This window comes from Sorex araneus, chromosome 1 (genome assembly GCF_027595985.1).
Source record: "Sorex araneus isolate mSorAra2 chromosome 1, mSorAra2.pri, whole genome shotgun sequence".
NCBI lineage: Eukaryota > Metazoa > Chordata > Mammalia > Eulipotyphla > Soricidae > Sorex > Sorex araneus.
In genome coordinates this window covers 419,400,722-419,416,011 of record NC_073302.1, presented here as the reverse complement: position 1 = coordinate 419,416,011, position 15,290 = coordinate 419,400,722, and the positions used below count along the sequence as shown (strand labels likewise).

The following is a 15,290-nucleotide window of genomic DNA, read 5'->3' as shown; positions in this document are numbered from 1 at the left end:
AAAAGGAAGCAAGGAATTAAGCAAAATATATAATGTACTACTAAGTGTAATGGACTAGGAATTTTAAATTAGCATGGCTAAGATAACTCAAGGAAATGAAAGAGAACTTTGGTTAATGGTATATATTGGTATATGATGGTATATATTGGTATAATGGTATATAACGGTATATATCTACTTATGGGGCCAGAGAGATAATACAGCAAGCAGGGTGCTTGCCTTGCACACAGTTGACATGGGTTGGATCCCTGAGCACTGCCAGGAGTGATCCCTAGGCACAGCCAGGAGTAAACTCTGAGCACTTCCATATGTGCCTATCCCCTCCCCCTTGGCCCTCCCACCAAGAATATATATTTACTTAACTTGGAAGAAAATTTGGGCTTTACAGAAGAAAGATAATTTAAATAAAATTTGAAAATATGAATACTGAATAATAATGACAGAAATGTCTTAATATATATAAGAGGTAAAATCAGATAAAATGATAAATTGAAATAGATTCTCAGAACCAAAACAATTCAAAAGACATACTACAAAATAATGTTTTGAGAAAATTGTGAAGAAAGAACAAAAGTAAAAAAGTATAAAGAAGAGACCTTTTGACATATTTGTTAATTAGTTTGTAAATCTAACTGAGGAACAGCAAATATCTCATTTAACTTGTGATACTAACTTTGTTGTTACGTTTTTTCAATAATACCTCTGTCCTTATCATGTTTTGAAGATTATTTAAAATTGTTCTCTAGATTCATGGGAAAAATGTTTTCAGATTATACTCATTAAAAATACATATATATTGAGAAAACACAATGTATATCAGAGGAAAACCCATAATAATTTTAATATCCAACTAAATTACAAGTTAAGGCAATAATAACTTAAGACAATAGAAGGTATTTATATCAGATAAAGAAGTTATGGAGAATGAAGACAAAACAAATAGATTAACTAACAATATTCTTTAAAATAATAAGTAGCAAGGCAAGGGAAAGGCAAGCAATTAAATTTGACAAATTTCAACTAGCCACTGTGGGATCAAGTAAAAATAAACTGGGTTCTATAAAATTAAATTAATAAGTTTGATCCTTTAAGTATTTGTAGAATTCTATACCTATACTTAGAGTTCTTCTTTTACAGCACCTATGTAGAAGAATTTTTTTAAGAGAATGAGCATAAATCAAAAGAAGGTCTCAATGAATTCCAAAGAGCAGTAGCATATTGGGCACTAATAATAATACAAAATAAAAATATTCCTATCAAAAAAAGTACTTAAAGTAATCCTATATTTAGAAACTTAATGTTTCTAAAGCCCTTGAGTTAAACAAGGCAGTCATAAAGAATATGAAGAGGATTTAGAATGAAATAATTCAAAATTTGGAGACATTCGTAAAGCTGTATGTCAAATAAATGTCTAGCTTTAGCCGTTTTTACTAGGAGCCACATATGCTGAACATAAAGGCAGGTAAACTTTTTAACAAAGAAGAAAAATAGCAAGAATAATAAGAAGATTACAGGAAACAACTAGAAGCCAAAGAATAACAAAAACAAGGGCAAAAATCTGTGAAATCTTGAACAACTTAGGAATGACAGGAAGGACTAATAACATTAAATTCTGTTGAAAAGATTAAGTAATGAGGGGCTGGAGCGATAGCACAGCCGGTAGGGCATTTGCCTTGCATGTAGCCAACCCGGGTTTGGTTCCCAGCATCCCATATAGTCCCCTGAGCACTGCCAGGGGTAATTCCTGAGGGCAGAGCCAGGAGTGACCCCTGTGCTTCATCGGGTGTGACCCAAAAAAGCAAAACAAAACAATACAAAACAAGATTGAGCAATGATAAGAACTTCTTACAATATTCATCAAGAAAAAAAAAAAAAGCAGTCCAGGGAGTTAGTAAAAGGAGCCAGTTCTAAGTTTGATCCTCAGCACCACAAGGTCTCCAGAGCACCACTGGATATAGCCCTGGAGATTCTGGGCATCATTTGCATGGCCTGACGGTCCTTGGTACCACAAGGCCAGAGCAGTGCAACTCTGGGTCTCCGCACTGAACTACCAGCAAGACCGGTCTAGATTCACCAAGGCTGGCCCTTGCCCTCCCTGAGCATCATTTGAATACCTCACCCCCCTCCAAAAATGTATACATAGCCACAAATTATCTGATAATGCATTTTTAGGTGCAATAGACATAAAAATCACTTTCACTGTCACTGTCATTGTCATCCCGTTGCTCATGGATTTGCTTGAGCAGGCACCAGTAACGTCTCCATTGTGAGACTTGTTGTTATTGTTTTTGGCATATCGAATACGCCATGGGTAGCTTGCCAGGCTCCGCCATGTGGGTGGGATACTCTCGGGAGCTTGCCAGGCTCTCTGAAGGGGGCGGAGGAATCAAACCCGGGCAAGGCAAATGCCCTACCTTCGGTGCTATCGCTCCAGGCGTAAAAATCAAAGCATTATATTTAGATAAATATAAAAGAATTAAAAAATCTTAGTGAAATGGATAAATTCCTAGAAAAAAAATACAAAATACAGAATTGTGCAACAAGAAATTGAGAGATTAAAATTGATGGAAATGTTTTTAATAAATTGAAATGTTAGAATTGTTTCTGAAAACCTGATAATCTATTTATTTTTTGGACATGCAACTGAATTATTTATTATTCACACTGTAATAAATAAGTCAGGGAGTTGAATAAGAATATAGACAATTCAAATTTCCATCTTGAATGGCTAGTTTAAGTTAACCTTCTTATTCATAATTTAAATTATTTCCTTATTGGCCTCATTTTGTGGTCTACAACACAAAACCTGCTAAAATACCTACCCAGACATTCCCTCAAAGTGAGGCTTATACACTATTTTCATTAGAATGTCATAATGGGGGATGGGGAGTAGAGGCATAGCCAAAACTATCAGAAATGATTCCAAATCTATTTTTTTCAAGGGACTTATACCAAATTCTTGGGTCAGTTAATTTTTCATAATACAAGCTCTTCCAAATAATTGGGGGGGAAAGTGAAAGTCATCCAGTGGTTGTTTTATGAGACTGCTCATAAAAATCTCAATTGAAAAAAATTATTAGAAAAATATAAGAAAATGCAATTATGAACCAAATCAATTATAAACACTGATCTGGGCATTGAAAAAAATCCAAAATAATCTAGTAAATGTTGTCTCAATTGCACACAGTTTTCATTAAAATAAAACACAGAAATTTAATAAACAAGAACTTGAGAAGAAAAACAATCATATGAATATTTCAATGAGTATGAGAAAAAAGCATTTATGAAATTATAAAAACATTTTTCATGATGAAGACTCCCAACAAGCTAAAATTATAAAAAAAGTTCTCAAACTTAGTAGCACTGTAGCACTGTCGTACCGTTGTATATCAATTTGCTCAAGTGGGCACCAGTAACATCTTCATTATGAGACTTGTTGTTACTGTTTTTGGCATATCAAATACATCACGGGTACCTTGCCAGGCTCTGCCGTGCAGGCAGGATACTCTCGATAGCTTGCTGGGCTCTCCAAGAGGGGCTGAGGAATCGAACCCGGGTCGGCTATGTGCAAGGCAAACGCCCTTCCCTCTGTGCTATCGCTCCAGTCCCAAATTTAGTAAATTTTGTAAATTTATATATTCTATGGGGGTATGGTGCCGCCAGCAGGTTAACCTGTACCTGTGGGGCGAGTGTATCAGTTGCCTGATGGTGCCTTTAGACTTCTAGATACCCCAAAATTGCTGCTGTGCCTTTGGCCAGACCCCAACAACTTGGGACCAAGTTTACCAAGAAATTAAACGGCCAAAAGTTAGGAATGTGGGAGACACACCCACAAACCACCTCCGGCTCAGCTATATAAGCTCAAAGCCTCCGCCCCTCTCAGAGAGCCTGGCAAGCTACCAAGGATATCCTGCCCATCTGGAAGAGCCTGGCAAGCTGCCAAAAACAGCAACAACAACTTGCTCTTTATGTTTCTAGAGCAAGCAGATGCCACTGGGCTACACTAGCAAACAACAGGGATGAATGGAGATGTTACTGGCGCCTGCTTGAGCAAATCGATGAGCAACGGGATGTTAGTGGTACAGTGGTATATATCCTATGGTTGCACTCAAAAGATTATAAATAAAATTACATAATGCCTAAGATTTGTTTAAAAATAACCTTGTATAAAGAAATGGGAGTGTGGGCAACCAAGAGTGGGATGGGTGAGGTCCCCTCACTGTCTCCAAGGATCCAAGTCCGGCAGCCCAAAACCTCCAGGACTCAATTAATGCCACGTTCAAGGCCACTCTCCACATGCTCAGATGACCTCACCCATGAGTGAGCCTATTCCTGGAGTGCTCATACTTTACACTACCAATATACCAAGACTAGCACACCACATTTGATGGGATTTATAGTAGAAGAGAATCAATCTTAGGGGGAAATATATTCCTACAGATATAGATATAGGAACACAAGACTCAACCCTTAACAACATGTTAGTAATCATTTATAGAAGGGCTTAACAGTTCCTAGGTGAAATACACAATCTTCACACACTTTCCTCTAAGATATCTTTTTAGCAGATTATTCATAACAAGCAATGCAAAATAAATTATTTCAGTTCTGTTTTGTGGCAGGGATTGGAATTTGGGATAGAAACATCCGAAATACAGTGGTAGAAAGGTGCTATGGTGGTGGGATTGGTGTTCAAATACTGCATGTAATCAAATATTGTGAACTCTTTTATAAAAACAATAAAAATGGTAATGGATACAGTGTGTGTAGATTAAATACAATTACCCTTTAAATTGCAACACTTGTAGCATAATGGAGAGTACCTTGTGGTTAATTATATTATTCCCACAACTTTGAAAGACATTATAGAGATTAAACACCAATAATCTACTGCAAATGTGTACTTAGTGAACAATCTTGAGATGCTTTTGCCGCAAGATGAAAACCTATTCAAGAATATTTATGATTACTTTTACTTGTAAAGACATAGTAGAAGTTTTGGCTAACTTTATTAAAGGGGGAAAGAATAAGGAAAGAAAATATACATGAATTAAAAGAAATATGTAACATAACTTCATATGTAGGTAAAATAATCATTTCCTAGAAAACCAATATTAATAGGAGCTTACAAGTTCAAATATAGTACATCTCTACTGTACTAATAACACCTAATAACAAATTTTAAAATATCAACAAATAGTATAAAAAACACAAACAACTACAAATAAAATTCTTATGGAGAAAAACACTTAAACTTTAATAAAAGACAATGAAAATGATGTAAACAGATGGAGAGAATATTTCAAAGTTACACTAGAGATTTGATATAACCATACTTTGAAAATTTAGTAAGCTTTTTAAACAACTTAAGAATATAAAATGTTCTTCAAGGGAAAATTGTCTACAACATAGTAACTTAGTTTTTAAAGAGAAGTGGAGAAGAGGAACTTCCTTGCCAAGTATTAAGATGTACTTACACTGCCAAAATGATAAAAATAAGTGGGCCAACTGGAATAGAATACAGAGCTCAGAGACAGTTTCATCTAAATATGGGAACTTATCTCATAAAGGTGATGTCAGATGCCTGGGACAAAACAAGGCAGACATTTCTGTGACTGTTGTTGGCGCTATTATTTTTGGTTTTGGAACAATACTCAATGGTATTTAAGAATTACTTCTTGCTCTGTGCTCAGGAATCTCTACCTGTGGTGCTTGGGGTACCATCTGTGATGATAAAGATTGCACCCAGATTGGCTGTATATTACAGCAAGCACCTTAACCCCTGTACTATCGCTCTGACTCTTTGGGAACAAGATTTTAGCCATGAAAACTGTGGGTATAGATAAAATCTGAATCATATTGAACTCTATAGCACTGTAGCACTGTTGCCCCGTTGCTTCATTGATTTGCTCAAGTGGGCACCAGTAACATCTCCATTGTACGACTTGTTGTTATTGTTTTTGGCATATCGAATGCGCCACAGGTAGCTTGCCCAGCTCTGCTGTGCGAATGAGATACTCTCGGTAGCTTGCCGGGGTCTCTGAGAGAGACGGAGGAATCAAACCCCGGTCAGCTGCATGCAAGGCAAACGCCCTACCCCACTGTACTCTACCCGTAATCAAACTCTGATAGAATTAAATAGCTACATGTAAAGGAAAAAATTTAAAAGGTATTAGAAGAAAATGAAGAAGTGGATATTTGTGACTTAGAGATCTGATCAGTCTTCCGTAAAGAGTTGTGAGAGAGCTTGGGAGATAGTTCCAAGAGTTGGCGCATCTGCTTTGTATATAGGAGGTCCAGGATTTGGGTCCCCACCTCCACCCCACCCAATACTAAGAACACCATTGGGCGTGACTCCTGAGCACCAAGCTCCTCAACACTGCTGGGTGCAATCCAACATAATTTTTTGATAAGAATTGTAAGAGATAATATGAAAGAAAAATCAAATGCGACTCTATTTTTATCATTTATTTTTTATTGGATCACCCCAAGATACTCAGTTACAAAGTTGTTCATAATTGGGTTTTAGTTATACAATGTTCTGACACCTGTCCCTTCACCAGTGTACATTTCCCACCACCAATGTCCCACAACTCCTCTCCATCCTGCCACTTCCGCAAACTTTTCTACTCTCTCTCCCCTCCCTTCTCTCTCTTTCTTTTTTTTGGGCATTATGCTCTTACCTTTGCTCTGAAGTTCTAGCTTTTTAACTGCAGTTTCTACCCATCTGAAGGCATGTAACTGAATGTGAAATCACAAAAAGAATGTTTTAAAATAAATTTATGATTTTACTATCAACATGTTTGATTTTTATACATTTTCTATATACATAGGGGTCACACAAAAATGTCTTCAGTGAAAAATGGTTTTGAGTGGAAAAACTTTAAGAAGTCCTGCTCTAAGTAATTACTTCTGTCAAACCATAAACTCTTTAAAATTTATCAAGTATGTCGTCACTAAACCTTATTTTAAACCTGAAAATGTGTCAACATGAGTTACCTTGTATCACTAAAATTTTAAGATTATTGCTAAGTTCTTTTCTGAAATTTCCTTATCAGTCTGTATGTCATAGATTACATTTGATAATCTTCTATTTTCTCTTTTATACAAAAAATATTCCATATTTACCATTGTAAAAAAATAGGTATAATGTTTACTGAAAAGCACAAAGGCAAATTTATATTCCACTTGTTATACTGATTCTATATTCTTGAATAAGTGAAAAGTCAAAAAAAATATGCATCATCTTTGTAATAGGTCAGATAATTGGACTAAAATGATGAATTGGGGAAACAAAGATGTAACTTCTGTGATTCCCTAACAAATTAAATTCTTTCTGCTTCATTTGTCAATCTGAATGTATTATATAAATATCTCTACTTCTGGAAATAAAATGTGATCCTGTTTAAAAGAACTTGATAATCATAAAGGTAGGCTAACTCACTTTAATTATCTGAAATACACTGTGTGTGAAATAACAGCTTGAGCAGAAATCTTACCTTGACATTGAAGCGTTTTTTCTTTGGTGGATTCCAAACTGTGCCGGTCGAATGAATGAACACACGCAAAGGTGTTAAAGATGTTACCAACACGTATGCCTTAAGAATCACAGATAGGTCTTCAGCTCTAAAGATCACTTCCCTTGGAGAAAGGACGGTTGTTTGATTCCTACAAAATAAAATGACAGTCAATGCTCCATAATTTAGGTGAGTATGTAATTTGTACAGCCTTTGTCATACCCTACATGCATTTTGTTAAAGAGATTTCGCTATTTATTAGAAGCACTCCCAGGGATAGACATATACAGAGATAATATCTTCACGTCCAGGAAGATTCAAGGAAAAAGGGGGGTGGGGAGTGCCCAGTAGTGCTCAGGGTGTCTGGAGGCCATTCCTGGGGAAATCTGACCAACTACGCCCTTCAAAGCAAGGATCAAGGATGCAACTCTGCTCAGGCCACCCCAGTGGTGATCAGGATCTCAGGACCAAAATTGGTGATATTTCAAAGGCCAAGTGGAGCCAAGGGCAACCCAGAAGAGGGGCATGCTAACTGCTGTGCTATCACCCAGTCCCGAGAAAAAGATTATTTTTCAATAAAAGAGGTAGGAAAATGCAACTAAATTAAATTACTGAAAAAGTTGTACCACGTATGCTACTGTTGCAATGAAGTTGGTACAAACTAGAGTAGAAGGACAGAGAAACACTGCACACCTCTAGCTCGCCATTATCCCTGTGCTTCCACACCTAGACAAGGAAAGACGATAATGGGCTCGGGGGCAGGGCCCAGTGACAGAGCGTCTGCCGTGTAAGCGTGAGCTCAGAGTTCAATCTGCGCCAAGAGCACTAACCCTGGCAGTCCAGTCATTGCGATTCTGAGCAAGTACCACAAGCAAGTGTGGGATCCCTGGATATCACAACAACAACAGCAATAAAGCAAAGAAGAGGGGGGAAAAAACATATATATATTTTTTAATATTGGATTGGTCACCAGAAAGTGTCAACACAGTTTCCTCACCAGTTTGATTCTAATAACCCTCACTACCGGATACGTAAGGTCTTTGGAATTTTCCTTCGGTTGAAAAAGGAAAGTAGGGGCTGGAGCGATAGCACCTCGGGTAGGATGTTTGCCTTGCACGCGGCCAACCCGGGTTCGATTCCAAGCATCTCATTTGGTCCCCCAAGAACCGCCAGGAATAATTCCTGAGTGCAGAGCCAGGAGTAACCCCTGTGCATCGCAGGGTGTGACCCCAAAAGCAAATAATAATATAAACAAATAAATAAAATAAGAAGTAAAATAGTAACAGCTGGATGTTTTACTATAAAAATGTTTTACATTTTTTTTTACACTTGTTTCACACTTTCCTCATAAAGGACACTAAATGTATAACTATTTCTTTTCTTAACCTTAATACTTGACTAGCAGTGAAAATAATATGTATTTTAACTACTGAAGTTTAAGAAAACTTCAGATGCCTATAATTCTTTGATAAATACTATTCACTGTGGAAATATGACTTAATAATTATAGTTAGGTAAGGTGAAATCATTTGTGTCTTGGATAAGAAAACTAAAATCCCCTCATTTTTCACTGTAATTTAGTTACATTTTGAATTCCTCCCTGTGAAAGTTGCTTGGATATCTTGATATCCTGCAATTGCTTTCTTAGATCCTGGGAGCCATAAAAATAATAACTAGGGGGGAAATGCATTCAGCCTTAGTCACAGAATAAGGCAATGTCATTTGAGTATAAAATGGAAGTTAAAATTTTATAGTTTCACATTGTCAAGGTCTTAAATTCAATTTCCTGTAATGTAACTTCCTAGATAAGAGTCCTATTTACACGAATGTTTATTCTATGGCAGGGGAGGCTTGAGTTAGTCCAGAAGAAAATCAATGATGGCATTCTTTATTATGAAGGGACACGTAAAAATTTATGTAACAGAACCCAATAATTCAAACACGTAAAATACCCTTGATCTGTTTTGGCGCTTTATTCTTGTAAGCTCTCACCTGAAATACATGCTGGATATTAACAATTCAAAATAATTAGCTTACAGCTGTTCCTGTCTCCAGTCCGCGAGTTTCCACGTATGAGGCTTCCCCGCTCTTAAAAGGTGATGTGGAGCACCCGGCTGATGCGGAGCGTTCTGCTGTGGAGCACTCTCATGATACGGAGCACTCTGCCTGAGTAGCACGCGCTGGTCCAGACACGCAGAGAGGTTCACCAGGAGTTGCAATTCTGAAAGATTTTAGTGAGCAGAAAAGAACTGTTCTATTCTTTGTTTTTGGAGTTGCTTCCAAAATTGCATCCATTGTGCTCAGTGGTAAGATCCCGGAGATGCGGGCAGCTTATATACAGCCCACGCGGAATCAAGCATATCTTCATTGAGGAATTAGATACGAATGCATGTTAAGAGGGACCTGTGCAGTCCAGTCCCTTCTCTTACACCGACAATGAATTCTTATGTAATAACAGATTTTAAGTTATCCAAGTTTAGAAGGGGAGGTAGGCAAGATGTCTCTAAAAATACAACACCCAATGGCTTCATCCTCCGCGCAGCTAAGAGATGCAATCTCAACCTAGGAACTGTGGCGTCAGGAACTATTGTTTTCCATGAGACGATTACACAGACAACTTGAGTTGGTTTCCTGACAATAGTCCTTCACATGCTAGAGTTAGTCAGGCTTAGTGACCCCGGTAACTTCAACTAGGGCCTTATTCTACTGTGGAAAACCGTGGAGGTATCTAAAAGTAAAAATCATCACTAGTTCAACATTAATTCTAAAAACTCATATTTTTATATTTTAGATATATATGTTGCATCTACATGGTTAGAAAAATCAATGTGTAAAGAAAGTTATTAGAGAAAAGAAAAAACATACTACGCTCTACCACCCAATGTTAATGGCTGTTATGTCAAAATGTTTGAAGCCCAGATAAACACAGAGGATAAGATACATAAGATTTTTCAATATATAAATTGATATATCACTATAATCTATATGAGATTATATGGATATAGATATTTATGTTATATGACATATAAAATAAACATTGTGATTTTCTGTCTGACTAATTTACCTGCTAACCTGAGTCCTTTCCATGTAAACATACACATAGTTTCCAAGCACTTAATAATAGTTTATGATGTTCTATTACATAAACATCTAATTCAACACTATACCTATTGTGTAATTTAGATCTGGGGTACGATATTTTTCATTTTTCTTTTTCAAAACTAATGCAATTAAACAGACATGCTTTGTAAACATGAGCTCTAAGTTCAATCTCTTAGCATCACAAAAAAGAAAGAAAAAAGAAAAAGAAAATAAGTGAAAATACTGCAATAAGAATCTTATACATCTGTTTTGGTGTACTTTTACAAGTTTTCCTAGGGGCAAATTCTAATTGGTATGTATAATTGCCAGGCCACTGGGTAAATGCATTGCAAATTTGATAGACATTACTAAATTGCTTTCCAAAAAATTGCCCCAATTTCCACTCTCTGCAACGGCATCTGAAAGTTGTTTCCTTGCTGCTGGGTCACAGTGCTTTATTTTTAAATTATACAATTTATCTAGCTCTCAGAATGGAACAAAGCCTTTAAATTATTTCCCCCCCCCTTCTTGTGCACATTTCATCAATACTAACATAGTCTAATTTCAAACACTTCACACTCTTAAGTAAAAGTCAGCAGAAGTCAAGCTGTTCAACGTATTCCCACATCTCATTATTTAGCACAGTGTGATCTTTCTCAAAAAATGATAGCCTATTTGTAAGGCTTTCCTATTAATGAAGCTCTAATACATCATAATAAAAGAAATATTCAAGTTGCTTATTTCTGGAAGTGACAAATGAAGAGTCATTAGGGTAATTTCTTTTCTTTAAAACCAAAACTTAGAATGAGTTGAAGTGTTTATATAATCCTCTAAATTCACAGTAAGTAAATGTGTTCTCTTTTTCGATAGAGGTTTTTTAGAATTTATTGCTAGGAAATTTTTTATCTCTCCAGAAGAGCTAATATGTTTGTCTCCTTTTGTACCATATGAGAAAAGTGTGATTTATAATGATTTTCCTTTTACTTTGCTTCCAGGAAGAACAACACAGATTGGAAACCCAAGGAGAACTTACTTCAAATGAAGCTACGTCATATCATGAATTTTGCCATAATAATAGTTGAATGATTTTGAAGAACTGGGCAGCAAATATGTCCAAAATAAAGCTAATCTAATGTCATCTTTTTCTGGATTGGTTCAAGTGAGATCATCTATAAAATGTAGTTGAAAAATGCAAAGATTATGTCAGATTTTCACATCTCTAAAACATCCAAAATGGTTAAAAAATGGAATTGAATGTTAATAAAATTTTCAGTCCTTATGTGATTTATATTTACGCTCTCATTATGTGTGTGTGTGAGTGTGCATAGAGAGGGAAAAACATACACATAAATTGCATTTAAATTCTTGAATTTTCATTATTTTATCTCATTTTCTTTTCTCTTGATTCTATTCCCCCATGTTAAAAATAATATTATGGGAGCTGGAGAGATAGCACAGCGGGTAGGGCGTTTGCCTTGCACGCGGCCAACCCGGGTTCAAATCCCAGCATCCCATATGGTCCCCTGAGCAGGGCCAGGGGTAATTCCTGAGTGCAGAGCCAGGAGTAACCCCTGTGCATCGCCAGGTGTGACCCAAAAAGCAAAAAAAAAATAATAATAATATTATGGTTATCTTAAAATGCTTCAACTTCATTTTGTGGAGTTCTTATTAATACAGTGAAAAATTTACGTACACTCAGTTCTTACTTCACTCAGTAAAAGCTTTGTCATCAGTCAATTGCATATCTTGCATCTGACATATCAACAAAGAACTATCATAAAGTTACTGGTTTAATCTACTTTTAATTAATTAATTAATTTATTTATTTATTTTTTATTGAATCACCATGACAACTGTTACAAAGTTTTCAGGTTTAAGTCTCAGTGACCAAACACCCTCCCTTCACCAGTGCACATGTTCCACCACCAAAAACTTTAGTATACCCCCATCCAACCCCCCACCCTACCTGTGTGGCAGATGATTTTCATTTTACTCTCTCTTTACTTTGATTACATTCAGTTTCCGACAGAAAACCCACTATTATTATTTGGAATTTTCCCCAAAAAATCAGATCTGCTGAAAAGGTATCATTAGATAATTTGTTTTCTATTGCTGATAATGAAGAACATAAGATGTTGCACGGCTGCAACAGCAACCAGGAGGTTTGGGAATTCTGATATTTTAGTAATTAAGTCCAGAGGTATTTCTGCCAACAGCCACTGCGTCCCGAGATTGGTTTGTGTGTCTCTGGGATCAAGGCCGTTCAGGAGAGGAGCCATTCATGGGTCGCCGCTCGGGGTCTCGTTTGGGCAGGTAGCTGGGTGGGTTCTGCCCCCCACCATAGGGAGATTTCCTTCATGCCCCATCACTGCAATCTCCTACCTCTCTGTCCAATTGCTCTGAAAGGTGGCAGTCGCCATGCTGTCACAAAGGGGAAAAGGCCATGGGACAAAGACCCTTTCCCTCCTGGGGTGGTCACGGGGCCATAGCTTAGTTCACAGTCAAGGAACATTTCTGCCAGCAGCCGCTGCATTCTGAGACTGGTTTGTGCGCCTCAGGGATCATGCCCATTCAGGGGTGGAGGAGCCATTCCTGAGCACTGTTCTGTATTTCAGGAAAGGAGAAGTAGTCCTGGCCCCCAGATACCGGAGCCATGTTTTTAGAAGCTCATGGTTGCCTGGATTCCATCTGGAGAAGGCAGGGAGACTGCACCTGCTCTATCTGGGGCACCCCAGTGTTATAGGCATAGTTTGGGGTCTGGAGCATTCTCCGGTGTGTAGTGCCCGCTGGCCAGGATTCTTCACTGCTGAGTGTGGCAAGATGGTGCTGGGGTAGATTGAGAGCATGACTTCTGGAGTCAGGGATGGGCTGGGAGCCGGGATGGAACTGCCCAGTTCCAGTGCCCCCATGCGGTTTGAAGAAATAGTCCTGGTCCCCATATATTGGAGCCATGTATGTAGAAACTCATAGTCACCGGGATTCCATCTGGAGAAGGTGATATCTACTTTTTTTAAAAAAGTATTCCATTTCTTTTTTTCCCCATTACCCTCAAGACACAAAAAGCCTAGAAATCACCTGTGATCAACATCAAACTGACTTCTGTTAAATGTGAACTTCAATGTCTACGAATCAAACATTTTTAGAAAGTAATAAACATGGACACTCTAACATGGCTTCTACTACCTCACTTGTGCCGACTAAATGAATTGTAGACTGTGCTTTTACTTATTCACTAGCTTGAGCTAAGTTTGCAAAAGTGCTGAAACTTCTGACCTGAGTCCTCACCCAGAATAAAAATAGACAATTTTTAAAGGATGTGTGAAGACTCTTTTTCTTATGTCTTTTATTGCCTGGTTGGTCAGGTGACTCTAGAGCAATTTTACCTACAGCAAAATTATGTAAAGATTAAAGAAGAAAAAGGAGATCTGGATTTTCCTTTTGATTCTTTTTACTAACTTATGCTTAATATAGGAAAGTTACATTGTCAAAGAGATTATTAGGATTCAGAATGGAATTTTCTACAAATTTTCTCACCATCCCACATCACCAAATACATTTCTGATCCACTAGGGCTGGAAAGGCAGTACAGGGGTTAAGTATTTGTCTTAGAACCAACTGATCTTAGTTCAATCCCTGGCATTTCATATGGTTCCCCCACCCCTATCCCAGAGCCAGGAGTGATCCCTAAGCACTGCCAGGTGTAACCCAAAAATTAAACAAGTAAATAAATGAACACATACACATATGTCTGATCCATAACAAGGTAAATGTTCAAGTCACCTGGGGAACTGGGCTAGGGTTTAAGTCAATGTACAATTAGAGAACAAAATGACATCACAATGTAGCATTGTAGCACTGTTGTAGCACTGTTGTCCTGCTGTTCATTGATTTGCTCGAGCAGGCACCAGTAATGTCTCCATTGTGAGACTTGTTGTTACTGTTTTTGCATATCGAATATGCCATGGGTAGCTTGCCAGGCTCTGCTGTGAGGGTGGGATACTTTCAGAAGCTTGCAGGCTCTCCAAGAGAGACAGAGGAATTGAACCCGTGTTGACCGAGTGCAAGGCAAAGGCCCTACCCGCTGTGCTATCGCTCCATTCTGACACTACAATGCATTGAAAATATTTTATTTAATTATTCTTTCCCTTCACGTGGCATAAAATTACATATATCAGAGGCAAAAACTGAGCACTAGAAAAACACTTGTATTAGCAAAGATTAGCTGCCAAATTTATATGCATTTGATTTAATGTTTTGCCCCCAGGCTAATAATTAATAGCAAGATACTAGTGAATGTGTAATTATATTTCACATACATATGAAGATTACTTTTCATGTTACAAAGCTAAAGTTGGCCAATGCTTTTTTATTTTTAAACTTCCAGTGACAATAAAGAGTTGTAATAATTAGGTCTAAAATTAGGAGTATAAATAAATACAATTTATGGATGTATTAATTGTTTTTCCTCCCTAGATACTTTTATGAGTCTTAGGCCTTAACCTGTAGAGAAAATAAAAAAGCCACGCAAATATACCATCAAAATGTACATGTAAAGCAAAATGAACGGCATTCAAACTAAAGTGATGAGGAGGAAATAGCTATCCACTCAGGCACTGGGATGAAACGGAGGATGCCAGTGTCCCGGAGGTAACAAAGAGATTATTCACCAAGAGGCTATTAAAACCAGGTCTA

General features: G+C 37.3%; 1 protein-coding gene across 2 annotated transcripts in view; it reads right to left on the bottom strand.

Moving 5' to 3' along the window:
- Positions 1-15,290, bottom strand: part of CPED1 (cadherin like and PC-esterase domain containing 1) — a 320,153-nt gene that overhangs the window by 192,486 nt on the left and 112,377 nt on the right. For both annotated transcript variants that reach the window (XM_055138503.1, XM_004602249.2), the window contains 2 exons: positions 9,555-9,738; positions 7,500-7,668 (listed from right to left, as the gene is read on the bottom strand). In XM_055138503.1, coding sequence (XP_054994478.1) covers positions 7,500-7,668; positions 9,555-9,738 — 353 coding nt within the window. The remainder of the gene's footprint in view (positions 1-7,499; positions 7,669-9,554; positions 9,739-15,290) is intronic.